Here is a 26671-nt window from a genome sequence, read left to right as displayed (position 1 = left end):
AGAGGCTGGCTTTGGTTACCAACAGGACAGACCAAAAGCTTTTCCACAATTGCTTTCCCAGGGTTACTTGCTTGAGACGGGGAAGGTCTGAGCGACAGCTGGGAGACAAATCCAGCCCTGGTATGGGCAGCTTCCCTCAGGAACAAATTAAGGTCGTTCATCTATAAAATAGGTTTTGTGCCACGAATACCAGCGTGAGGACGGGCACGCGGTCAGCAGCTCCCGGCCTTGCTCACCCCTCAGCTCCCTCCCAAAGGCAGGCGGGCGAGCCAAGAGGTGGGGGTGGCTCGGGCAGGTGCTGCGGGTGGCTGATGGAGACGAGCTGGGAGCCAGGAGCACCTGGTAGGGATGTGCCCACCCTCCATCACCTCACCACGAAGCCCACGATGTGCCATCATGGGCTGCCCAGAGAGAGCCAGAATTAGGAGTCTGAGAAATCCCTCCTGGGCTTCAGCATCCCAAGAGAAAATCCTCCTCCTCTATTCTGCCTTTCTCTCCCCATCAGGCAGGTTTGCAGGCCATGCCAAATTTGTACCCGAGTCACCTGAAGGACCTGTGCGTGATTTAATTAATCACTGCACTCGAGTCCAGCCCAAGGCTTTGCCTTACCGACTGCAGCTGCAAATGCTTCCCGGCAGGAGCAGCTCCTGCCAAGGAGAGGAGGGAAGGAAGGCAGGGCAGAGCTCAGCTCTGTTTTCAGCTCCCACCACACATGAGAAGAAACCTTTTGAGACATCAGGGGGTGGAAAGAAAGAAGTCAGACAATATTAATTTGAAAAATATAAAATTTTAATAAAGGCTACATCTCTTAATTACAATAATTATTGTACCAAGTAATTTTTTTTTTTAAATGAAACTCTTTATAATGCATAATTTACAGTATAAGTAGAACAAAATGCCATGGCAAAAGTCATGAGTACAGGACTTGTAATAAAAGGCATAAAATATATTTATACATAAACCCCTTAAACAAACAAGGGAAAGCTTGAACCCTGAATATAGGGCGACGCATGGCCTAGTAACACCATGCAGGCACAGGTACTGTACTGATTAAATTTTAACAACACTAGAGATAGTGTATTAATATTTCCACCATACATTTTCTACAATATATACAGACTTACACGAAGTAGCAATGGCAAACAGAATGCACAGATTAACTTAATCAACACAAAACCCAACTGTAGAAATGCAAGGTCCTCCTCGGGAAAGGGTCGCGCTGTCCTAACACCCACGCACACGCACGCACACGTGAAGCTTCCCAAAGGGCTGCAGAGAGCCTGGGCTGACACCTCCCATTGCCTTCAATGGGTGTCGTGAGGGTAAGGCAAAAAAAAAAAAAAAAAAAAAAAAAACAACAAAAAAACACCACCAAAAACCACCACACAACGAATCACACGCTCCACAACGATCTGAAAATACTCCTTGTCATAGTTACATGGCGTTTAAATAGAAGTTGTGCTAACATTGAAGTAGAGTGGCTAAGAAATTAGCTAGCTGTGTGGGATACATGCGGGTTTTTAACCTGGCTTTTGCCACGTGTCCTTTTGGGGTGTTACGTATGGAAATGGGAACTGGATGGCTCCTTCTACAGCTCTTCCACACTTGGGTTTTGCTCTAGCTCACCTCGACTGAGATAGGCACTGGACACCACACGGCCCCCTCAACACTGACAGCAGCAAAGCAAAAACCTCACACCACAGAAATCCATGGACAAAATAGCAAGTTGGTGGTGTTATATTGCATCTAACGTATTTCATGCTTAAGACCTTTATTTCAAATTAGAGCAGCATAGATTAAAATGCACCGGTCTCTAGATGGATGGTAGGACAGTATTTTTATTTCTTTTTTATTATTATTATTATTATTCCTTTAGAAAAGTTTTATCTTCACTTGGAGAAATATTGGGCACAACATCGGTCCTTCCCTCCTCCCCCTTCAAAAAAAAAATCGTGAATGCGCTCCTGGCCATACTCCTAAATTTTAGATAGTGGGAACAATATAAAAAAATAAAATAATCCTTCCTCCCATCACCCCACTTCCCAGCCCCTCTCTTCTCCATTGTTAAAGCAGCATATCCAAAAACTGGACTTAAGGGAAAACAGACTGTTCAATAAATATCAATAAGGATTACTGTTAAGGTAAGCTATACATAGTTTCTCTTAGTCCATAGATTTCAGATCCCCAGGAAATCATATATTATGTATGGAAGTCTCTCAAACACAGTCTGCATCTCCAATAGCCAACAGTGGTCATGTTTTTAATAAATAGTTCAGGGTTTTTATCATCTCAGTACCCAACTCATGAATAATAAATGCCATTTTTTTCCTCTAAGGCTAATTCAGCAAAGTCTTCAGAGACTTCACTTTTTTTCTTCATTGGTTCAAAACTTTCCTTCAGAGTTTTTTTTTTTTCCTTGTCATCACTACTGTTGTGTGTCCAAAGACTTTTCTAGCTTAAATTTTCTTAAGAAACACAGATGCCATCAATCGATCCTTTCTACTTTCCCAAGAATCCTTCCTTCGTACATGGGCAGAATTGTTTCATCTTCCCAAATCTCTTCAAACACTGCACCACAGTCAAACTCGTCGCTTGCTTTTTTGAAGTAGTATCTGTGGTGAGGAGAATTAAAACACAGTTAAAAAAATCAAAAGGTAAAGTAAAGGATGCTTTGGCAGCTCTTTAAACCACAACATTTTCAATCTCTCCCTCCTAGGACACTCCTCCAGCTCCCAGCGTGGCCAGGAAAACCTCAGGGCAGGTCAGGTCCAGCAACATGAAAGCGTCCCCGGCTCTGCAGGGATGTGAGCGGGGACGGCGATGGGATGGATGGAGCGAGGCTGAGCACGCTCCTCTGCAGTGACAGCAGCTTCTACAGCACCGTGAGTAAATCACACGCGTTGGCAGTGGGTATCCTTAGCAGTAAGGAAAATTAGAAAGCGCGGTGATTTCTGGTCAAATATCTTATTTAAAAAATAAATAAATACGATTTCAAAGCGAGGCATTCTTAAGGTTCCCCTCTCTCACCACCTTCTTTCTTTCATGTGTTTTCTTGTTTCAAAGCCTAGGCCCAACATTAAAATTAGCAACTGTTATTAAAAGGAGAGGCTTTTTAGGCATACAGATGGATTAAAAGAAAGCCTGCCCAGCTTCCTGCAAAGCAGCAGCTGAAACTCTGTGGCACTGCTACAGAAAAACTGGGAGCTCCCCATCAGAAACAACAAAGTGCCTAATTCACATATCCATTTTAAATGACAGAAACTACTGTATTTGTTTTCTGATGCTTCCTAGCGGTCACATGCAAAGAGCAACCCCAATCTAGCTTGCAAGACGTGACACCAGAAGGTCAAGTAGCAGTGTCCTGCATTCCTTCTCTTTTGCTTTGGGTCGTTAGATCATGAAGCCAATGCTCCCAGAGACAAAAAACACCCCCCACCCCTCCTGTGTCAAACAGTAAGGACCCCTCTATTATCCTGAATTAGACCGTTCAGCTTCTTGATTAAAGGTTCCTTTTATCCCGTTTCTAGCTTTCTTCCTTCTAAGGCTGCTTAATTGCATATGCACAAATGAAGGGCTTCCATTCAGAGGGGTAGCATTTAGGGAGCCTGTTCGTCTGCCACCGCACACCTCCTCGGACATGCCTGCTCCCTTGCTCTCTTGGAAAAGTGCTTTCCCATCTGACCACCAGAAATGGAAAAACCTTCATCAGAATTACCAAAAAAAAAAATCAACACTTCCCACACCCCTCCCCTGGCGTTTCCAGACAACTGGGGTTAGCAGCTGTTTGCTAGGTGAAAGTTTTTCAAAAAAGAAGAGCAAATTAAGCTCACTTTTACTGGGAAAACTGAAAAAGCCAGGGCAGGCTGTTAGAATTTCGTTTTTAAGCAGGGAATGTTCTATTGCGCATTTTTAACATACACAGTAAGGATGACTTTCATATCTATTTATTTTCAGGGTAAGTTAAAATTATTTTGGTAGGGGGATAAAAGCTGGCTTTTTGGTTACAGAGATTGAAGCAGCTACATTTAGTCAAGGTATGTTTAGGATTTATTTTTGTAAGGTCAGTCCAAGCTGAATTGACACATGTTGTGTCTTTAAAGGTTCAGCAAGGAAAACATCTCATTTAAGTTCCTCACAGCCTGCGCTCACTGAAGGCAATGGCACAACTCCCACCACCGTTAATGCTGCAGGTCAAGGCCACAATTCCCCAGGCCAGCGGGCTTGAAACAAAACCAAAAAAACAAGGAAAGTTTGAATGAATTACAAAGAACTTTCTCTTCCCTTTCCCCTTCTCCGCCCCTCTCCAGATAACAGCCGTTCTTCCCAATAACTTCCTCCACAAGCTGAAGTGCTGGCTGTGTTTACAAAATTTTTATTTGAGAAAACACGCTATGACCTTTTAGATAATTACAACCTTATTTCACAGAAAAAAAAAGGGGAAAAAAAAAAGGAGAGGAGGCAAAGCAAAGTCCTCCCCCACAACATCTTCAAACAAGTCGCTCTGCTCTTATTTGCTCAGAAATGGGCTTTCCATTGAAACATATTTTATGTGGCAAGCCTTGCTTTTCTTTTTTTTTTTTTTTTTTTGGACATCTGGCACCAATAGAGCCGAGCAGGCCTGGTGTTACAGCTCTGTTTTGAACCACTGCCATGTTAAGATTACCCGACACCACCCAGTTTTTGTGTGTGTGTGTGTTTGTTTTTTGTTAACGCCATCAGTATTAAATCACTGCTTAATTCCTTCTTTTTTTTTTTTTTTGGGGGGGGGGTGGGGTGGGGAAAGCAAAGCAGCAATTTTTTGCGGGGCTGCCCCATGGCCCAGCGGGCGCAGGCCTCGGCTTCGAGGAGGAGCAGTGACAGGGCCCGAGGTACCCGCCTCACAAACTGATTCAATCAATAAAGAATTTGGAGAGTCGAGCATTTATGCATGTCTTTGTGCATTAAATGAAAGGCAAAGGCTTCAAAGACATGCTTATTAAATGTGCCTTAAAAAGAAATCAATGCCAGATGTGACCAAAGCAGCCTAGTTAGTGCCTCCCCGTAACACACACGCTACTCTGGGCACTGCGGCCCTCTTCCCTGAAGGTCACCCGCAGTTTCACTCAAAGTCCAGCCAAAAGTCAAAGCTTAGATCAAAATGATTCCCTGGAGGTACACACATTTGTGTAATTAGTTTCACCTTGTGTCTGTGCAAGATAAAATACTGGGCACGTACCCAAGTTCCTTTTATAAATTTCAGTATTGTCTTTACCCAGGTGTAAAGGGGTGAGATCTAAGCAAAACATTGTTTCATCCTTGTCAGTCACTTAAAAACATTTTCTAAAGTAATTACAGTCTGACAAGGCACAAATAATTGCACCTGGAGGGGCTTTCAGGCCACAGAGGTTCTAGGATCCCACTCCAGCACTCAGTCATCGCACAAAAATTGTCACAGAAAACAAACACACACACAAAAAAAGATTATTTTTTTTAGAGGGGGTGGTGTATAGAGGGGTACTACAGCCACAGAGAACAGCAGCAGCAAATCATGGTGAGGCTGAGCAAACTGGGCTGCAACTGGGTTACGGGGCTGCATCCCTGTCTGTAGTGAGAGGAAATGCACGGTGGGCAGTGCGAGACTGTAAAAGCTGAGAAGTGGTGCAAGGGTGCAAGGAACACCAGCACCTAGCCTGGAGGTTGTCCAGGTTGGGTGTACTTGCAGGTTGCTGCCATCTGATGGCAGCTGGGCGGGCTGCAAAGATGATTTGGGGGCAGGATTGGCAATATTTCAGCCCCAGCCCCACTGGGCAGCATCCAGAGACAGACCCCAGCTCAGCACCCCCCAGCCTGAGAGCTCCCCAGGGTGATTTCTGAGCTGCATAGGTAGAGTTTCCAAAGCTAAAGGGAAGCCAGCCATGGTGCACCAGCTGGAAAGTCCTCTTAACAAAACAAAATGACCATTTGGAGGTTAAATCCAAGGCTGCCAGTTACAGGGCAGGCTGCCTGGCTCTTTGAAGAAGTGCCAAATTCAGTGCAAATTCAAACCTTAAAGCTGGATCTTCACCCCCCCGCACAGCCTGTACAAGAAGTGGCAGACAGATGATCCCACTAGCACCCAAATCCACTGGGAGATTACAGCAAAAAAACAGCCAACAAAGATACTGCCATGGGAACGGGAGCAAGGAAGGAACAAACTGGCTAAACTGGGCCCTGGAAACCAGACACACAGGGTTCACTGGTGCTGTTTGAGGAAAAACCCAGTATCAATGGTGGATTTTTCCCCACAGGGCAGTGTTTTTTCCCCTAACAAAGAGAAAAGGCTTTTGAAGAGCTGAAACAAACTGGCTTGCACCTCAGCTACCTGTCTGCTCAGAAGCGTATCCCAGCCTTCCACTTACTGGATTTACAGCAACACTATTCAAACAAACACCAGGAGCTGTGGGACAGGGGTGGCCTTGTGCCCATTTTACAAACACACACAAAAAAATATTATAGTAGCAACAGGAGGACAGAACCAGTACGAATGTTGACGCCCCTGGTTTGTAAAGTGAACCCCACGACCCACCCCATTCTAGGGGCTCCAGGCCTTCCCTGCAAGGTGAGGTATTCACCTGGTAGTTAGCTTTTAGGACCAGAGCTGTAGCACAAGGCTTGGCAGCCTGCGTGTTTATGCAACTTGGAAAGAGGCAGGGGAGGGAGAAGGAGAGGAGGTGGCCCAGTAGGCAAGCTGCTGCTCAGGGAGTGCAGCCTGTCCCATTGCTCCATCTCCAAGCTGCTCTTGGTTTGAGTGGGAAGAGAATAAGAATAGAAAAGCTGCAGGCTCCAAAAGGTGATGTAAATGTGTTGCTGTGGGCAGATCTGCAAAAATATCTGCTGATTCTTTTGTCTTATTTCAGTACATGAAAGAACAAACAAATGAGAAAGATTCTTACCTATAATTTCCCTTTTTGCTCAGCTGCTCTTTAAAGTGCCCAAGTGTCAGGCTCTGGGCCTTTAACATTCTCCTGTAGGGAATTTCTTCTCCGCAAAAAAAATAGGTGACAACCAACTCACTAGACTGAGAGGTGTGAACAACCGGGAGTTTCTTTGGCTCTTTGTGACTGTAAAACAAAAACAACACACACAAAAACTCTATTTTTCCACTTGAGAACAAGCAGTTTCACTGCGCTCAGTCTCCACGTAATGCTGGTCAGAAATACAGTGGGTGTGACCTGAAAGTCAGATATTCCTGTACTCGAGGTGAATTTGTCATGCTGTGTTTGCACAGCACTTAGCCCTGTGGGATGCTGGGCTCTGACAGCAGCTCCTGGTTGCTTTGATGGTGGAAATATCAGCATCACAAAGCGCCCAGCCTCAGGGTGCATCTGAGCTGCAGAGACTCAGTCCCAGTTTGTGGAGGGGAGAACTGAGGTTAGGAACTTGCTGTAAAATCAGGACCAAGGTCCAGATGAGCATGCATAGGGCTCACCATGGGCTAAGCACCTCCCAGGCCCAAGCACTGTACATGTCTGATTTTAAAAGATTCATTTCATCTGCCTTCACACAAAGCATCTGACAAGCTCCTTTCTCATGCACAAATGTACCTGCAACCAGCAACAGCTAACAGTAAAATTACTCCAAGACTTTTTCACCTGAAGTACACAGGTGATCTTATTTTTACTCAGGAACAGCAAGGATAAAATTAACCGGATCTTGTCATTTGAAATTAAGGAACCCTTCTTAAAGAATAATTAAAACAATATTACACAGCAAAATGGCAATGCTCTGGTGAATGCCATGCAACCAAATCTACAACTGCTGCTGAGGCAATGTACACTTGGCATGTCAAAAGGTCACAAAGTGTTAGTCCGCAGTAATTTAGTCTTCCTAATTTGTTCTAAGTCTTTGTAGAGTGGCTTCAGAAAAAAAAGCTGCTAGCAAAGACAGCTGGTGGACTTAAGGTCAACCAATTAAAAATGAAAGGCTCTAGTCAGGTGGCTCAGTCTGGACTTCAAACATTACTCATTGCTTAAGATGAAGAGGGTAAGAAAGAAAACTTTAATTATTTAGGCCATTTTAGACCTCTCTGTAGCAGATTTCTTGTTAAAAGAACCATCCTGTAATTAGACTAATCCAATCTTTGTCCACTTTACAGGAATGCCAGTTAAAAAGAGCCAGAGACAAGATTTGAAAATGTTTTGTTCTTTCTTTAAGAAGAATGTTTGAAAGACTAAAACTTCAGATATAAAAATTTTCCCTCTTTTCAAAGCACAATCTATTTAATGAAAATAAAATTATTATAATATATATATTTCCCAATCCTTTTATCCATGTGCAATACTCACTCTTCTGTCATTAGACTTGCATTGCAAAAAGGGGTGTTTCCCCCCTGAACAGCAGCTGAGTGGTTTCGATCCCTCTGCTGATTTGAGGTTGAACATCTGAAGTTGGGGGGGGGGAACAAATGGGGGAGAGGAGACAAAAAAAAGAAAAAGATCTTTTTAAAAATTGTTGAAATACGATCTGCTTAATTGAAATCTCCTGTGGGTCGTTAAGTTCGCTCTTTGTATCAACCCTCATATGTTGTAAACAATCAAAGGAAGAATTAAAAATGCTGTGGGCTAATGATCCTTCCATACCCAAATGAATGATAACCAGTCCAATTCTCCACTTGGTATGTAGCTGGAGTCCGGCCCAGAGGAAAAATGGGCAAATTACAGCCATCAAAAGAGTGGAAGTAATAGCCTAGGATTCAAACTATTTGTGCCGGGGTAGGGTGGGGTTGGAATAAGGAGGCTCATCCTTGGGGCTTGGCCAAGCTGTGCCGTCATGCATCCCCACGGTCCAGCCCCATTCCTGATCTGGACCTCTACCTACACCGTGAGGAAGGCACCGTCCACACGTTCACACACGCCTGCTACAGCCTTGCTAGCTCTCAGCCTCCGTTTGGGTGAAGAAGAGCACAACCAGCACCCAGCAAACACCCCTGGCTGACGCTCCTACCCAGGGCAAACCCCCTACCGCTCCCCAGATCCCAGCACCAAACCCAGCCGGGGTCACCCCGTCTCTCCTGCCGCCGTTACCGTTGCTTCTGAGGCTTGGAGACTTCGGCGAGCCGGCGACACGCTTCCTCCAACTGGGCGAGGGTGTTGGGCGGCGTGAGCGGGGGCATGGTGGGGTCCTGGACGAAGGGGTGGGCGGGCTGCACCCCCCGCGGGTGGCTGCCGGTCCCCCAGGGGTGGTGGCGGCCGGGGCGCTCGCTGGGGGCCCCCTTGGCGAAGTCGGAGCTGTAGGCCTTCTTTGTGCTTTGTGTGCTTGGGGAGGGGAAGAAGTCGGGTTAGAAAAGCTGGAAAATATGACTTTAATAGCAGCTCCTATTCTGCTTGCTCCCTCTCAAAAGTCTGTCATAACATGAAAGGAGGTTTATTGCCAAAAACATGACATTTTTGTGGTTTTTCTGGTTCTGCGGAACAGCTTTTATATTAAACCGGAGGAGCAAAGAGTCTCATTTGTTTTTAGCGATTGTAAAAATAGACAGCCCGTGTAATATATAAATATTTACCGGGAGCGATATTGCTGTAGACAGCTGCGTATTTACCTATGGGGCTTGTGCTTATTTTGTCTCTCGCTCTCCAGCATCCACTGCCAGACGTTCTGCGCCCGGTCCGCCTCCCCGCCAGGTAGCTGCACCCCTCCGGGGCCGGGCAGCCCCCCGTCCCCAGCCGGCAGGGCGACGCTCTCCGCTCCTCTGCCCGGCCTCTTGGTCAGCGTGCCCGTCCTGCTGGTGGCCAGAAGGGGACACGAGCCCGTGGTTAGTCACCTGCTCTGCTCCACGCACCCCGAGCAGCACCGACCACAACCCACCCACCCAAGTGATCCCACTGTGAGAAGGGGGTGGGCTGATGTCTTTTGGGTGGGTGGGATGGAGAAAGGCTCGCGGCTTACCCGAAGGGCTCCAGCGGAGGGAGAGGTGGGTCCGTGCCTTTCAGGTGGCCCTTGCACTTGGAGAAGCAGTAGTAGTCGCTGCCGGCAGGGCAGCAGCACTGCGCCCGCTGAGCCGCCTCCGCCTCGATCTGCTCCTTCGTCTTGGGTACGGCGTGGTGGTGGATGTAGTGGTGGTGGACGTGCTTGGTGGTCTGCTTGGTGATAAATCCCTTACCCAGGAGGGTGCAGGCGGCCGGCGAGGCCACGCCAGGCTGCAGCTTGCCTCCTGGCAGGCGATCGGGGGAGCGGGCGCGGGGGCTGTGCCGGCCCATGCCAGGAGACTGGCAGCCGGGGGTCTTCAGCACGCGGGAGAGGTGCTCGTCCAGGATGGCCTGGGGGTCCTCCTCGTAGCTGCCGGACGGCAGGAGCGAGAGCGGGTGCTGTGGGTGCTGGGGGTTCGCCACCTCCCGACTGCTCTGCAGGCTGGCGGGGAGCTCCGAGCCCTCCTTCTCCTCATCCTGGAGGTGAAGCATTGGTGAGGAATAATTGAAGAGGTCGGGGAGTCAGCGAGACACAAGCTGGGACATCCCCACCCTGGCTTGCCCACCGCAGAGCCATCCCACGGGAGCTGCGCTCCCCCCTGTGCCCTCAGAGCAGGCAGGATACAGCCCCGCTGCCTCCCCCAGCCCAGCAGCATGCGGGATCTCTGCCCAGTCCCAGCAGGGTTAATCCTCCTACCTCCTTGATTTGCTGCAGCCTCTCCTCCAGACTGTCCATGGTTTCCTGCTCCTGCTTCAGCTTCTCCAGCCGGGAAATGAGCTCCGCAGCGAAGGCAGCCGGCTCCACCGGGGTCATCTCCTTGGGCAGCCGGTGGGTCCTCTACAAGGAGCGGGGACAGAAGGCACAAGGCATGTTTAGCGGGCGGCGCGGGGCGCGGGCGCTTAGCCGGAGCAGCATCGCCGGCCCCGCTACGCTTGTTGTGTATCCATGTTTGGATGAAAAAGACGACCGCAACTAGGCATGGTCTGCTCTGGATTTTTATGAGCTAGTGCTGTGGCCTCATGGAGTGACATCCTCCCCACCAGCGTTTGCCTTCGGCAGGAGCAGTTGGTCGCACTCTGAGGAACCCCCGCTTGTTCTCTCTGTAGTACAACCAGCCCATCAGTAGCTACTCTGAAGTAGAAAATCTTCAAAGACTGTTGTCAAACATCAAAAAAAAAAAAAAAAAAAAAAACCTCTGAGGTGGGAGGGAGAGACTTTAACTCAAGGAATAAAGTGAGTATAAACAGAAAGGAGTTGGAAATTAAAAAAAATAAGATGGGGGAGAAAAAGGGAAAGAAAAAAAAAAAAAAAAAGTCAAACGGTTGCAGATCAGAGAAGTACTGGTAATTTATTTCCTGGCTACACACTGGGCACCTTTGAGGTAGTGTTGTCTCAACAGTGTCCTAGATCTCTTCCCCCCCCTCCATCTCTTTGTACAGAAAATGAAGAAAGCTGCTGCAGGCTAGCGGTGCTACACTGCTGAGCTTGGCTGCCTCAAGCAGATCTATCAAGGGAAAAAGGGAACATCTCCAAATCAAGTGCAGAATATAAAAAGGCAAAACGAGAATTTCTGCCAAAAGAAGCAAACATGGTAGGGAAATTGGGGGGGGGGGAGGAAGGGAAAAAGAAAGCACCCACCTGACTCTCCCCTCCTTCCTGCCACCCCCACGCACCCCCACTCCCCTCCCCTCACCCCTACTTTCACTCTTTCCTTTTTTTTTTTTTTTTTTTTGCTGAAAGCAGAAAGCTGAACTGCCAACTCTTTCACATACTACCCACCAGATGAGGTGGGGCCTCTCTCCGGCAACCACTTAGCTCCAGAAATGATGTGAGGGTAGAAAAAGGCCACTCTGCTGGAAATTGTCACTCTTACACAAGCTGGCTCTATTCAGTCCCTGATCAAAGCACTGCCTTACAGAGAAAGTCGATTTGCACGCCCTGGGACAAAATAATCTAATTTACAAGCTCAGGCTATAGAACTTTCTTTATGGAGGAAGGGAAAAAAAATACCAAAAAGAAAAACCACATAAACCACCCCCCTCCACCAGAAATATCATCTATGATTTCTTGCTGCTTAAGACAGCAGAAAGAGGAATTTTAGCATATTAATCTCAAGACAAGATAAGTTTATACTTGTCTGTGTAAACAGTTTATTCACTGCAGGAATCAGGAGCCTGCGAGTCAACTGAATTAGCAAGTCAGCGAGTTAATTTTCAAGAGCGAGGCAGCTCCACGAACTGGACCCCCTCAAAGCAAGGCAGCGAGAGTTCTGAAGGCACATATTTGCTGCAAATGTTTCTCTTTCGGGAGAGCCTCCTTCCTGCCAGCTGACACATGGGGTGCTTTTGAAGGCTGAGGGCGATGCGCGCAAGGCAAACCCTGGTCCGTGCGGCACCGAGGAGGTGTCAAGGCGGTGCCCGGCTCCTGCACCTGCAGCCGACGCTCTGCTGGACCTCACCAGAGCATCCACGCTTGAATTTAGACCAGGAGGGCAAATTCAGTGCCATGGAAGAGCCCTAATTAGCACCTGGCTTTCAGGTGATGACCAGATGCGCCTGTGCGTAAGCAGGTTTCTGCAAGGATGCTGAAAACACATGGCTCCTGCCTGATGCTGAGCAAGGTCTCTCCTGGAAAGCTCTGGCACTGGACAAGGATGGAAATGCGCCCCTCCCCTGCTCCCGTCCCTCCACGTGTACCAACATCCCAAGGGTTTGTCCCAGGCCCTGCAGCTCCCACCTGAACTTACCGGAAAATGAGGTAGAGAAACTTGACCGTTGGCCTTAACGCTCCGATGCATCTCCCTCTGGAGCTGCTTCTTGCTCCCAATTCTGTACGGGGGGATCCCATCTCTGCACACGGAAGAGAGGTCACCGTCAGCTGGGGCTCTTGGAGGCACAGCATGGCAGATCAGCCTGGCTTCCACGCCATCACCCCGGGCCCTAACCCAGCCAGTTCTCCATCGGCTCTAAAATACCCTGGGGTTGCTGCAGGCCCTGTTCCCAGCGGCCCCGAGTGCCCTGGATGTCACCTGAGGCCAGGATAAGTCACCTGGCGGCTCGGGAAGGGGCTGTGCCACCATCTGCATGGCTGAGCAGCAAGCTGAAGGCAACTCCACAAGAAGAGGCCCCAAAGATCCCATTAGCTTCACTTCTGAGGCATCTCCCTGAAAGGCCCCTCCGCTGATAGGCCGAAGCTTTTGCCCTTCAGCTTTGTTGCAATTCTCACCGCCAAATTAGGCTGAGACCACAACTTTCTTCTAGCCCTAAACCACCCCATGGGACATGGGCACTACGGAAACAAGAAGAAGGAGGCTGGCGATGGATGGCCACCAAAGGGCTGCTCCCCACCTCTAGCCCTACTGAAGCTCTCGAGATGTTTCTCCTGCCCTGGGGCTGCCCAGCACTGGCTGGCCACTGCAGGGTGCAAGTAAACGCAGGCCATGCCCTTCGGCACAACGTCACTCGCCTCATGGCCAGAAAACCACGAGGAGAGGCCAGGAGAGGAGCACGGGTGCCAAGAGAGCACTGCACGGCCTGCTTGAGGCGACACGGGGCATTTTCATCCGGCCACGCAAAATAAAATAAAAAAATTCCCTCGGTTGGGATGAAAGGGCCTCCCGCAGACAGCGGGGACAACCAGAAGAGCGTGCCTGGAAATCCTGAATGTCTGCTGCCACCCCTTCCCTCAGACTCGTGGAATAACCTTGATCTCCGGCCCAGTCCCTTTCATCCCTCTGCCCCCACACCTTACTCATCCCCAGCACAGCAGAAAGCTGTGGTGGCCGAGCAGGCAGCAGCAGCCCCGCGTGCCCAGGCCATGCTGGTGGTGCAAAGACACGTTTTGGGTGCATGGCCAGAGCCGACACACGAGGGGATGCCACCCCGGGGTGTCAGGTCCCTTGTCTGGAGGTGATGGCTAGATCCCACCGCTCCACGCTCACGGGTTGAAGCGCCCTGTCTCAGGCCTTCATGAAGAGCTCAGCTAATCCTTCAGTGGCTCTTGGAGTGACTGTTTTGATGGGCAAGACGAAGTCGCAAAGCCCAGAGTGAAAGAGCAGAACAAATTCATCTTCGTGAACTTGGAAAAATCTTGATAATGAGAGCAAGCACGCTGGGAGCCCACAGGCAGTCTGTGATGCCACAAGATGATCACCAGGCTCCTGCAGACGCAGCCTGTGAGCGTGCATTGTGCTCCAAGTGAAAGGAGCTGATTGTGCCCCCTGCACAACACGGGGCTGCCTTGTGGGGAGGCAGCTGGCCGTGGCCACCAACCGCAGCTGCTGGTGGCCCCCGAGTGTTTGTGCTCCGTGCGTGGGCACCTGACTTGCTTGCATGAGCCTGGGGGAAGGATGGGGAAGAGCAAATCCTGAGTGAAAGCCAACTGAGCTGCACCTTCAGGGAAGCATCTGTTTGCTGAGGCTTGCTGAGATAAAGGTCTCTTAGGGAAGACCTTCAGTACGGGGAATAATGAGTAAAACAGACATTTGAAAGGTAAGTCAACGCCAGCGTGAGCACATTACCTGCACCCATACAGAAAGGTCTAATCCCGTTAGCAGTCAATGGCAGAGGAGGTGTCCTCCATCAGTGGCAGCCCCAGAGGGGAGCGCAGGGGGGATGCTGAGGGTCTGTGCTCAGCACCCAAGGCCACGACCAAGGGACAAGGAGGAGCTCCTCACCTCCCTCCCGCTGGGTCTGCCCGCAGGAGATGCCATCCCCACATCCCCAGCCCTTGTACCAGGCTGGGTGCAGCTCTCCTTGCGGGGTGTCCCCGTGTTCCCTGCGCTGTGGGACCACCTCTGCCCAAAGGGTTGGTCCATGAGCGAAGGAGCAGGAGCTCCAACAGGAGCCAGGCAGGGTGGCTCGAAAAGGAGGAGAAAATCAAAGCCCTGCAGCAGCCGACTCAAGAGCGCGGCTCCTCTCTTTATTTAAGATCTGCCCTTGTTCAGGTCGGTGTGAAGGCCGCTCCTTTCCCCCTAAACCTCCTCTGGTTGCACAGCGGAGCCCCAGATCAAGCCTCCTGCTCCCTGCTTTTACAGCCCTGCCTTGTCAGAAGAGTTTTACAACTTGTAACGAAGTGCAGAATTAAAGAAAAAAAAAAAAAAAAAGGTATTTCACTGTGATGGGAAGGCAGTGCAGCTTGGGAAAGTCAGCCTGGAGAATGAGGAGGGACTTTTATAGCCAGTTTGATGAGTGCTTTCTAAATCTGGGCCTTCCACATGAAATGGGGGAGAACGGACAATGCCAGATTAGAAGGGCTGAACAAAATGTGGTCACCTACTGCAGGAGGGACAGGCGGGCAGAGCTGGAGCCAGGCTCAGTACAGCCAACAGATACGGTGAGGGGCAAAACCCCAACCCCCCTTGATGAGGAGAAAGTGCCTTTAAAACAAAAAGGCTGGGCTTTGCCAGAGGCTCCAGCACAAAGCATGGGTTTAGGGTCAATGCCAAGCACGAAGGTGCTCCTCTTGGTGCAGGCTCTCCCCATGCTCCAGCAACAAACATTTGCACTCACCTTCTTGGCTACCGAAGGCTGTGGGCTGAGGAGCTACAGGGTTTAGGCACTAAATAGTAGAGTTTAATTATAAACATTTCAGCTAACCAGGCTGGGGCTAAGCCAATCTGTTTCTGGGGGAAATACTAGTTTGAAGTCTTCTACCCAGTCAGCTGCCATTTAAGCTGAGCCAATTATCTTAGCCTTTTGACTCAGATGTGCCTGACCTAACCTGAATGTAGTTTTACTGCTGCTTTGAAATATCAGACTCATGCGCATATGCATTCACTCCCATCTTCATTTGGCAACGGCTCTGAAACAAGCCTCTGATCTTGCCAACATCAAAAGCCTGGTTTGTAAGATAAGGTAATATTTGAAGTTTGCTCAGCAGCATTCCCCTGTGTCCAAAGTAAATCCATAAATAAGATATAAGCAAATAAAAAAAAATCCCCTTTCCTCTCCCCCCCCCTCCCCAATCAAGAAATGGAAATATACATTTGCATGATGCTTTGTGGCTGTTACAAAACATAGGCACACAGGCTGATCCCTGGCATCTAACATAGAAAAAAAATAATAAAAAAAGGCAGCTTGTGCATTATTTGGAGACCTCTCCAAAGTCCGGCACAGTTGAGGTTTTAGATATATTTTTTAAAAAACTGCCTTTGCTGTTACGTCTGACAGACTTTTCCAGAACAAGTTTTTGCTCTTCAGTCGATACCAACGCAAGCCAAAGGAACTCATTTCCATTCACCCTGGCGGAGCAGAATAAAACCGGGTCCCCTGCTGAAAAAGTGGCAAAGCCTGGCAGCAGGAGAGCCCCCTGGCACGGCCCGCAGGAGCCGTGGGGCTGGTGCCCCCACCGCACGCACGGTGCCTTCAGGAGCCGGCAGAGCCAGGTGCCAGGAACTAATCCCAAATGTTTTACTGCCATCTTGGCAGCGGCCCTCCGTCTCCGTAAAGGAAGTTTTACATCAGCCTTATACTTCAGCCGAGCCTCAAGAAGTGCCAATTTACCTCTCCGGCTCCCAAAACACAACCGCCCCGCTACCCGCCCGCCCCCAGCCCCGCAGATGGAGCGGGGACGCCCGGGGAAGTGGCTCCGCAGCAGGACCCGGGCCTTTGGCAGGGCTCCTCCCCCCCTCCAGCCGCCCCCCAACCTGGAGCTGTGGGCAGTTTAATCAGCCAAGCTTCCCCAAACTCTCACAGCCTGCACGGGCTATTGTTATGGCAGGAAAAAACAGGCAGGCTTCTTTCATGCGCTGCTTTATGGGGAGCTCCTATTCACTTGTTCAAGGAAATTTCAAAGCGGGCTGCTACCCTCTTATCCCCGCTAAGCTCCCCTGGACTAACAATGGGCTGAAAGCGATTCAGTTAAGCCTTTCATCCACCATGCACTTTATTTCTCACTCAGTGCTCTCATCTGTATAAGGCCTACAATTGGCATTGCTGTGAAGAGAGGGTATAATCCTAGCCCTGTGAATCCCAAGTGACCCTACACTGGTCCAGAAATGACTAACCCAATGAATGCTCTGTTGACACATGATCACATACAACCAGAGCCAGTAAGAAGAAATAAAGAAGTCACCCTATGATTCAGCTCTTTTATTTAATGCCAATATTGTTCAATAAGGGAATCTAGTGGGACAACAAACTATTTTTTTCCATAATATCAGTTCAAAACACACTTGTGCATTAAAAAAAAAAAAAAAAGAAAGAAAAAAGCTTTTGTTTATGCATCAAGGATTTTTGGTAAATCCTGTTTTCCATTGTGCAGCATCATGCAGCACTGCTGACTTAAAAAACCCAGAATGCAAATCTCCCCGAGGGGAGCACGGGAATCGCTGGCCACAAGTGACAGAGGCACTGGGGAAGTTTCACTGGTGAGAGCAGAGCGCAGCGCTGTTATCTGGCAGGTTGGTTTTTCTAGAGGACTCATACTTAAGTGAAGATCATGAAACACAAACGGAAGCATCTGCCTTCTATCCAGTTGAAGAAAATGGTCCTTAAGAGCACTGTGCGAGCCCTGCTGTCTCTTCTACCCCCAGACACAAAAGCCCCATTTCTCTCCTGCTGGGGAAGGCAAACTGGGGAAGAACAGTCGCACACCGCACTCCCAGCTGCACACTTCTCAGCAGAGTCAGGAGGAAAGCACAGATCCTGCAGTTCCTGGGCTCAGCCACAAAACCACCTCTCATCCCTACCCTCCGAACACACTCAGCCCTGCTCCACGCAGCTCCATTCAAATGGCCCTTTGAAGACTGCCCCAGCCACACTAGATGAGCAGCTATTTGCCCCTTCAGGTCACTGGCCCTATTAATGTACATTCTGCCATTACCAATGAACCTTAATTACAGCAAGTACTTCCTACAGGAAGCAATCTCCTTCTCTTTGATGACTGATAGCTAGTTAAGGAAGCCTGGCCTTAAGACAGAAGGCAAAGGGAGATGCCCTCCTGGGTTAGTCAGGCAGCACTACCAGCACAGGGGAAAACACATTTGCTCAGCTGCAGCTGCACAAAACCAACAGAGGGTTGGTTCACCACCTCACTCCATCCAACACCTACGGCGACAGCACGAAGCACGAGGCTGCCAGGCCTCGCTACGCCCCCCAGTTTGGCAGGACCCTCACTCCCACCAGTCCCCACCACGTTATCAGCACGGATTTACGGGTGGCACGTCCCAAAGGGCCCGAGCAGGACGGGATACTCACACGCTGCTGTCCGTCATCGACATGGAGTCGTCCGTCAGGGCATCACTGGATATTTCGCTGTCGTTTGCGCTCGTTGCAGGGGCAAAGACGTAGCCGGAATTCACATGGTAGGGGTTAACGGGGTCGTTCCTCTTGAAGGACCTAGGGATGAGCAAAACAGGAGTCCAGTTACCAGTCGGGCTTGTGCTGGAGGACAACACACAGGTTTAAGGGCAGCACTCTCCTTTTGGGAACCACGGACCAGCTGCTCAGGCTCTTGGGGAGCAACCAGCCGTCCACAGCGTCTAAGAGCATCCAAAGACCAACCTTAAAGATGTTGCTTTTGGCGTTGGACATGCAGTTTAGAAAATCCCATGAAGCACTCTGGCAAAAAAATTAAATCCCCTGGGTGCTCTGACCCCTTTAGAGAGTTGCTCCTTAGAGCTTGGCGCTGCTCTGCTGTTGGCATCAGCAAGCACAAGATCAAGAAGTTCAGAGCTCAGGTCCCACTGCACTCTGCTGAGGGGCCAGCTAGTAAATACTTCAGTCTGCACTGAATGCAGGAGTTAGGGGCCCTGTGGGAGAACCCGTTGTGGTATCTGTGTGGCCTGCAACAGAACTGCCCAGAACTGCTGGGGCAGGACCACCGTGGACCACAGCGAGCACGGCCACAGCCACCATCTACTGCCTCCACCTTGGCCTCCCAGAGGGCTGCCATCTTCCCTGCACTATAAAGAGCCCCAATTTAAGGAGAATCAACTAATTCCTAGGTTTGGGGTTTATTATGCTTAGGGTTGGGTGAGGGGAGAGGAGGATGGGAGGGCAGGACCAGCACGATGTGCTGTGGGTGGTGCTTTGAAGGGGAAGGTGGCAGCAGCTTGAGTTAATGGTTACTGACACCAACACCACGGGCTTGGCAAACCCAAAAAGCCCCAGAGGGGTGTTTGAGCTGAGCACCCAGGAGCAGACACGAGGAATTCAAGGCCGATGGCACGGCGGTGGCACCAGTGGTGTCACCGTGTGGGGGAAAACGGGTGTCCCTGTGCCCGCTGGGGGCCACCTCCAGCACCCCCAAGGTCCCAGCCAGGATCAATAGGATCATCTTGGGCAGGCGATAAGGGGATTAGGCAGGGAGCTTCTGAAGCTGCGTGTTAAGGTGCACATTTTGTTCCTCTGCGAGGGAAGATGGGGCTGTTAAGCTTCCGCCTTTGTATATCAAAGCAAAGGGCCTTGTCATCTGATAAGGACTGCTGATTTTAATAATTAGGGCCACTTACCCAGGACTTGGGGGCCTAAGGAATGTGCCAGCAGGCTCGGCAGGTTTTTTAATGGGCTTTCAAGCTCCCCACCCCCACGGCGGGGCTGGATGCAAGCGAGCAGCAGAGCGGCCCTAATGGGGAGCAGCAGAGCCCTCCTGCCGCTACCCACCCCATCGCCACCCACCCCATCACCATCCCACCCGCCCGGGCTTTGCTCCACTCTCACAAACATCCAGCCTGCCCCACCGGGAGAACAGGAGCCTTTACAAAGGCTGAGGTTAAAAAAAAATAATGAAAAAGGCAAAAAAAAAAAAGAGAGGGAAGCATGGGGGAGCTGATGGGCCTCTCTGGTATGAGGCGCGGGGCTGGGGCTGCTCGCAGGTATTCAGCCCAGCCGGGGCCGCATTCCTTTCCGAGGGAGGCCAAGACGTTTCTGATGAGGAGATCAAGATGTTAAAAAATATATAGCCAAAAAAAAAAAAAAACAAAAAACAAAAAAACACCAAAAAACGAGATAGCGAGGAATGCCACAGGAAAGAAGTTAAATCTTCAAAGATAAATTAATTCCACATGTGGGCGAAACACTAAGTTATCCCACTACTACTCCAGAAAAGTTCCTCTAGAAACGTGCAGCCTTCTGCTTGGCGTCAGGGGGACTCTGGAGTCCCCGTGACACTGCCCAGGTCCTCGGGGGGCTGCTGGGCTCACTGCATGGGATGCAGCTCATCGTGGCTTTGACTTGAAACCAGCTCAGGTATAAGGAGAGCATCTGAGGACCATGGGGCTCGGTGGAGAGGATGCTCCATGGGGCTCGGTGGAGCAGGATGGTCCCCAGCCCAGGACCACTGCCATGCCCAGAGGGGTCTGTGCTGCCATGCCCAGGCGGGCTGTGCTGCCATGCTGTGCTCTCCCCGTGGATGCGATTGCTGGAGAAGCTGCGGTGGGGGCGGAGGCAGTGGCTCCGTATGAACACAGCACAGGGCGAGGAGGTGTGTCCAAACGCAGCGTTTGGGAAGATATAATTAGAGAAAGTGGCCAGAACTAACTCATCTTCCCAGGCAGCACCGGGCTGCAGCACTGCATCACCTCCCAAAACCCCAGACACAAAAACCCCCAAAGTTTACGATTTTTTTTTTTAAAGCAGGCCCTTCACCACAGCACCCTCCAGAACCCCCCACGTACTTTACGCAAAGCAGCCCCCGCCGGTTTGCTCGCTTTAATTTTTATTTTAATTCGACCACCTTACTCCAGTAATTGCACCCAGATGCACCGAGCTGCCTGCGAGGGGTTTAAATTCCAGGGGAGAGCAGTGGGCTCCTGCTGCAGATGCTGCGCCCAGGCACCCTCCCCACACCCCCTAGAGCCTCCAAACCCCACATGCAAAGTGTTTTCAGCTGTCAGGGAGCAGTTGCTCTGTAGTTTTGAGAAGGCAGCCTGATGTTTCCCCCACTGTCCTTATCCTGATGCTTGGGCAGCTCTGTGCACTGCGTTGGGCCAGGGGCACATCAGAGGTGGTGCATGGCCCTGAGAATTTCAGGGGCTCTTGGTCCTATCCCCTGTTAGAAGGTGCAGTTGCAGAGTGTTTTGTTTTGTTTTTTAATCACCAAACTCTACTTCCTCCAAATGAAAGCGCTCTGGCAGTTCAAACCCCAGGTTTACACAGAGAGAAGTGAAAATCTACAAGGAGCGTTTTGAGGCAAAACTGAATCTCATTAAGTGTTTCCTTGGGACAAACATCACCGGGCAATCACAGGTTTAAAGGGAAAAAAAAAAAAAAAGGAAAAAAAGCCTGCACAAACGTGAAAAAAAAAAGTGTATTTTAACAAAACTATGTTAATCACAGCTTCCATGCTCTAATTGTAGAACACTGCTCGGAGCATAGCTTTACAATGGCATCATTTACTTTGATAATTGAAGCCAAACTCGGTTCCAATAACTTCACACAAAACGAGCTCCACCGGCGGGTTCTTTCAAAGGCCAGGAAGCCCTCGGAGCCGGCAGAAGGCCATCTGCAAGCCCCAGCCTTCCCCGAGCAAGGCCAGCCCCACTGATGTTAGAGCCCAGAGCTTAATGGGAGGCAGATGAGTCCACCTTGGCCTGAACAAAAACACCCTGTGCGGCGGCGCTGCAAAGGAAGGAGCCCGGCTCTGTGTACACAAACTCGTGCATGATAAATTTAGAAGCGCGTATAAATAATAGCTGGAATTCCTGGACAATGGGGCCAGGTCCAATGCTCTCGGCGGCGCGGGGAGGCCGCTTTTAACCTCCCCGCAAGGCGCAGGGGAGGGCAGGCGCTCTAAAAGGACGAGAGCTCTCTAAGTGGAGAATATTTCCTGTGTTAGGGCTCCAGATACACCAGGCAGCGATTCGCATGCACGTGTTGTCACTTCACTTCTCTTCCTGGCCGGTGCTGGGGCTGGGGCCAAAGTCTTGCAGCTCGCCCGGTTTCTGTGGTCTCCAGCTTGCCATGCTTTTGGCCGTGACTCCGTGCCCTGGGCTTTCCAGGTGGTCTCCCATCCAAACGCTGGGCTGGCCCCAGATTGCTCAGCTCCTGGGATCAGGTGCACTCAGCCCGGCTTCTGCTGCTCTGGTCACACCGAAACCCACTGAGGCAAGTGGGAAGAGCCTGCACAGCACTTGCAGAACGTAACACGCTGGGGAGGAGAGCAGGAATCCTTCAATTCCATCGCACATACTAGGAGGGAGGTGTGGTTTGGCCGCTCACCAGGAAAGCCTATGTGTAAGCTTCAGCTCCAATCCTAAATGCAATCCTAAATGCTGAGCGATGAGAGATTGCCCGTCCATATGCTCATCAGCTCCTAGCACATGCACGCACAAGCGGCTTCACAAACGGACGACTCGGGGAGGGACCCAGAAGCATCTCAGCTTGACCTCCCTCTCTTTGCATTGAGATCTCCTGGCCCCACGGAGAGCAAACGCTCCTGGAAACTCAACAGAAGGTGATCAAAGCCAAAGGCACCACCTCGTGTCCTGGGAGGGTAGATCTGATGCGTGAGGAGCAAGCTGCACTAATCCTCGGTCAAAAAGAAAAGGGATAAAAGGCAAGGGGGGAAAAAAAAAAAACCCACAGCACTCATTGGGCAAGGAGCCACAGTTGTGCGAGAGCTCTCACGGACAAGGAGCATGTGGGTTTTCAGCAGGGCCTGCAGCACTGCTAGAACATTACAGCCAAAGCCCTTCCAGCTCCAAACACCAACAAAGGCTGCAAGATAAAAGCATCCAACATCCCCCTCCTGGAAAGCAGGCGGAGGGGCAGCAGTTCAAACCAGGTTCTGCAGAGCAGCAGCTGCTCAGGCAGCGACACGGCGAGGCATGAGACGAGGATCCCCCCAAAAACCCCACGTCCCCCACACGCCAGCTGCCAAGCGGCGCCTCCGCCCCGCGCCGTCTCCCAGCAGGAGAGCCCCCGAGGCCACGGCCCTCCCGTCCCACACCCACGCTGCCGGCTGTCACCCCTCCAGCAGAGGGGAAGGACCAAAACCGCCCCGTTCAGCCCCACAGCATCGCCCCTGCAGCTTGGAGAAGCCCTCCCAGCTCCTGCTGGGGCAGGAGGAGGCTCGGGCTCGCAGCCCCGCACCAGGAAGCCCTGCACAGCTGGAAGCTCTCTGCAGGGCAGGAGGAGAGAGCACTCCAGCACAGCCTCCCCTGCGAGGCAGAGCGCAGCCCAAAGCAGCCCGCTGCCCTTTGATGTCCATGAATCACAGACACGCTCTCAAAATTCCTGTAAACGAGATGTCAAACACTTACCCTAGCAAAACCCAAACTCCTCGTCCAGCAGACAGGAGCGCACATCTGCCAGCAGAGCCCTCTCCTCTCAACCCTGATTCAACAAGCCACATTTATGGTAAGGGTGGGGAGAGGAAAGAATACATTTTCAGAGGATTATACAACTCATCATTTGCTCATCAGAGTCTCTCTTCCCCATCCCCCTTCTCTCGGAGAGGGCTCTGGCTCTCCTCACCCTCATCTCCTCACCTCATCATCGTTTCTTTGGCTTCCAACAAAAGGAAGGGGTCGGGGTGGCAGACGTGCCCCTACCGAGGGCACCAGACTGTGCCATCCCATAACCCACACCATCCTCTCCAGCTGCCATTAGGCACAACCACGTCTCACAAGTTCAACTCTGAGTACACAGCCAAGGGGAGAGCACCAAAGACCTGCTCTTACTCCACACCTGGGATGTCTGCGCTACCTTCAGCACTCCAAATTAAGTATCCCTCTGTATACGTTGGCTCGAAGCCACCCGAAATGGCTTTGACACGATACCAACCGCGAACGCGCCGAGAGAGGCTGCCTATCACACAACCACCGCCAAAATAAAAGAAGATTTTCTGCAAGTTGCAGAGTTTGATGTAGTAAGTGCATACATTTCCTGCTCCACGACCGCACAATTGCTTCCCACATAACCAACGTAGTTAAACGCTGGCTGATGGTGAAGTTGGTGGACGAGTAGGTTACATTATTCATGTGTCTATGTGATCCTCTCTACTCCTGCGCTTAATAGGTTTGAAAGTTGAACCAATAATTAACGTATGTCCGGAGGACATAGTTGCTATGAAGTTTTTGATCTATAAGAAAACAGAGAGCCAACAGAGCTCAGGAGCACAGTATCTTGTTTTCCCTCTGCAGAGAAGGGGGAAAAAAAAAAAAAAAAAAAAAAAAGGAAAAGCCAACGCCCCCCAAATTCCACAGCACTCGGAGGTGCGTGAAGCACCATGTCCCCTGCGAGCCCAGCCTTCCCCGGCCTCGCTGCTCGCCACCCACCAGCCTCTCCAAAAGCAGCCTCAAAGTCCTCAAAGTTCACCCAGAGCACGAGTCCCACGGCTTCCCTTACCTGTAGCCGCTCTCAATGGTCTCCGTAGCTCTGACGTTCGCTGTAACCCTCAACGTCTTGCTGGATAGTCCAACCACCGAAGGCAGGATTTTGTTTTTAAAGTCTGCACAGCTCCATTCCTCTTCTTCATTCAAGGTCGGGAGATAGCCACAGACAACTTTTAAGCTCCCCAGTCCGTTGCTGTTGATGTAAGCAGGATTCTCTCCTCCACTCCTTACATATTCGAGGTATATATCAGAAGTTAAAAACATCTGGTAAGCATTTTCCTCCATCACAGTCTGAATCTCAGTCTGTGCCTGATCAAACATTATAGAATCTATCTGCTGCTTCTTGATGCTATCCCTTATGTAGGTCTTGGTAGCAGGCTTGAGCTGCTTGGAGACAATGCTGTTGTTCTCGATGTACCTTTTGTATATAGCTTTGGCTACTCTTAAAGTTTTGGTATCCTTAAGGTCCATCTGCCTGAAGCCATTGCAGGCAAACCAGAAGTCTAAGGTATCCACACATTTTTCCCTTTCCAAGAAGGTCCGAAAAAGATAGGCACCATCTTGATCTCCCAACAAGGAATGCAAGGATTTGGTCCATCTGGCCAGAGGGGAGTCTGGAGACGCGCTGCCTTCCGGCTCCCCGAGCCCGTTCTCATTCCTCCTCGGGGCAGGAGGCACCGGCATGGCCTTGAAGCTTTGGCTTTTCCCGAGGAAGGAGCTGGGGGGCTGCGGGCATGGTGCCTCTCCTTCCTCCCCCGGGACAGGAGGCCGGGGGGCGTCTTCCCTGAAGCTGCTGCTGGGGTCTGGGAGGTGGGCGAGGACCACGGCGCTGCTCATGGCTCCGGAGCCCGGCGGGGAGAGGGGCGAGGAGATCCTGCAGGAGCCGCCTGCGCCTCCGCCTGCCTCTCGCTCAAGTCAGCAGGGGATCCTCTGAGCCTCCTCTCTGCAAAGGGAAAAAGGGAAAAAAAAAAAAAAAAAAAAAAAAAGAGAGAGAGAGAGAGGGGAGGGGGGGGGAGTGAGGAGGGGGGGGAGAGAGAGAAAAAAGGAGTATTGATCTAATCAAAACCAGATCCTCCCAACATCAAAGACAAAAAGTAAACAGGCTTTTCAACTCTTCAAAAAAAAAAAAAAAAAAAAGAAAAAAAAAGAAAGACAGAGAGGGGAGGGGGGGGAGAAAGGAAGGGGAGCGGGAGCGCGGCTCCATGGCAGCCCGGTGGCGAGCACCAGCCCCGCTCCAAGCAACTCCCGGAGCACTTTTAGGGGGCCGGGGGGGGCACCGAGACCCCCCCCCAACCCGGAGAGGCCTCGGGGGGCGCTGCCCCATCGGCTGCTGCCCATCGGGGCCCCCCCCAGCACCCTCCGGACCCCCCCCTCCCGGCTGGGGCAGCGCTCGCCCCATTTCGGGGTACCCCCCTCCCGTTTGGGGGCTTTTTGGGACGCTTCGCGTGAAATCCGGGAGCGGGGCACGGGCAGCCGGACACCACCCACTCCTCCACCCCCCAAAAAAATTTTAAAAAATAAAAAATAAGATGGATAAAGGGGGAGGAAGGGGGGGGCGGCAGGCGTACCTGGGCGCAGGGGGCAGCCCGGGCTCTCTCCGGGCAATAAATGGAAATGAAAGGGAAGGGGTCGGGGTGGGGGGGGGGGAAGGACCGGGGGGGGTGAAACCTCGCTGCCCGGCGTTGCACGAAGCCCAGGCTCGATCCCGACAGAGGAAAAAAAAAAAAAACCCTGCTCCCTGGAAAAAAAAAAAAAAAAAAAAAAAAAAAAAAAAAAACCTGCTCCAGAAATGGCGACGGGCTGGGAGGAGGGAGCTGGGCACCGCGCAAAGGGGGGAAAAGTCCGGCACGCTGCGGCTCCCCCCGCAGCCCCCCGAGCGGGGCCGAGAGGGATAAGCACCGAAATCAAGGCAGAAACAAAACCCCCGAAATAAAAAATGAAATAAAACCGTCAAAAGGGAGCGAAATGGATGGGGGGGGGAAGCGGCCGGGGGGAGGGAGGGGGGGGTGCGCGCCCCCCGAAGTTGCCACTCACCGCGCAGCCGGAGCTCGCTGCGCGCCCGGCTCTGTCCGGCTGTCCGTCTGTCCGACCGGCCTTCCTCCTCCTCCTCCTCCTCCTCCTCCTCCTCCTCCTCCTCCTCTCCTCCCCGGCGGTGCAACCGCATCGGAGAGCATCGGGGGATGGGGATGGGGATGGGGGGGGGGGGAAGGTGGGAAAAGGGAGCCCGGAGGGGGGGGGGGGGGGCTCTGCGAGGGAAGGAGCCCCCTGCGATCCGCGCCTCCCTCCTCTCCCTCCCTCCCTCCCCTGGCTGCTTTATTTTATTTATTTTAAATACAAAAGCGCTGGCCCCTCCCCCGCCTCCTCCCCCTCCCTCCCTCTCCCCGCCCCCCCCCCCTCCTTATCCCCCCCCCCGGGCTCTCCCCGCATCAAAGCGGGGGCCGCCGGAGCGGTCCTGCAAGGGCGGTAGCG

General features: G+C 51.3%; 1 protein-coding gene and 1 long non-coding RNA gene across 3 annotated transcripts in view; one reads left to right on the top strand and one right to left on the bottom strand.

Annotated features, from left to right (window-relative positions):
- Window positions 1–6220, top strand: part of LOC311420705 — a 30464-nt gene extending 24244 nt beyond the window's left edge. Inside the window, exon 2 of the long non-coding RNA XR_014684490.1 lies at window positions 2717–6220. This is a non-coding gene — a long non-coding RNA (uncharacterized lncRNA). The remainder of the gene's footprint in view (window positions 1–2716) is intronic.
- AXIN2 (axin 2) lies at window positions 768–26373 on the bottom strand. Of its 2 annotated transcripts, none has more exons than XM_084491841.1 (11): window positions 26237–26373; window positions 24216–25145; window positions 18123–18263; window positions 12671–12773; window positions 10621–10761; window positions 9904–10400; window positions 9557–9739; window positions 9042–9272; window positions 8304–8399; window positions 6912–7079; window positions 768–2612 (listed from the first exon to the last, which is right to left on the bottom strand). In XM_084491841.1, the coding sequence occupies exons 2-11, from the start codon at window positions 25037–25039 to the stop codon at window positions 2486–2488; spliced, it is 2511 nt and encodes an 836-aa protein (XP_084347967.1). In that variant the 5' UTR covers window positions 25040–25145; window positions 26237–26373; the 3' UTR covers window positions 768–2485. The 2 variants fall into 2 exon arrangements, with proteins under 2 accessions (XP_084347967.1, XP_084347968.1); XM_084491842.1 differs by having other exon boundaries at window positions 9557–9736.
- Between the last annotated feature and the right edge of the window lie 298 nt (window positions 26374–26671).

The sequence above is a fragment of the Aythya ferina genome (assembly GCF_964211825.1).
Source record: "Aythya ferina genome assembly, chromosome: 18".
In the NCBI taxonomy this organism is placed as follows: Eukaryota; Metazoa; Chordata; class Aves; order Anseriformes; family Anatidae; genus Aythya; species Aythya ferina.
Note: the sequence above shows the minus strand (reverse complement) of the source record. Positions and strands in the feature narration are given on the sequence as shown.

Bases quoted from the DNA above. Each gene is read 5' to 3' on its own strand.
- AXIN2 (XM_084491841.1), bottom strand. From the start codon at position 25,039: ATGAGCAGCGCCGTGGTCCTCGCCCACCTCCCAGACCCCAGCAGCAGC. The intron at 10,762-12,670 runs GTAAGTTCAGGT...CGCTCCTTGTAG, and splicing joins TTTCTCTACCTCATTTTCCG to AGGACCCACCGGCTGCCCAA. The intron at 2,613-6,911 runs GTAAGAATCTTT...TCCTCACCACAG, and splicing joins AGCAAAAAGGGAAATTATAG to ATACTACTTCAAAAAAGCAA.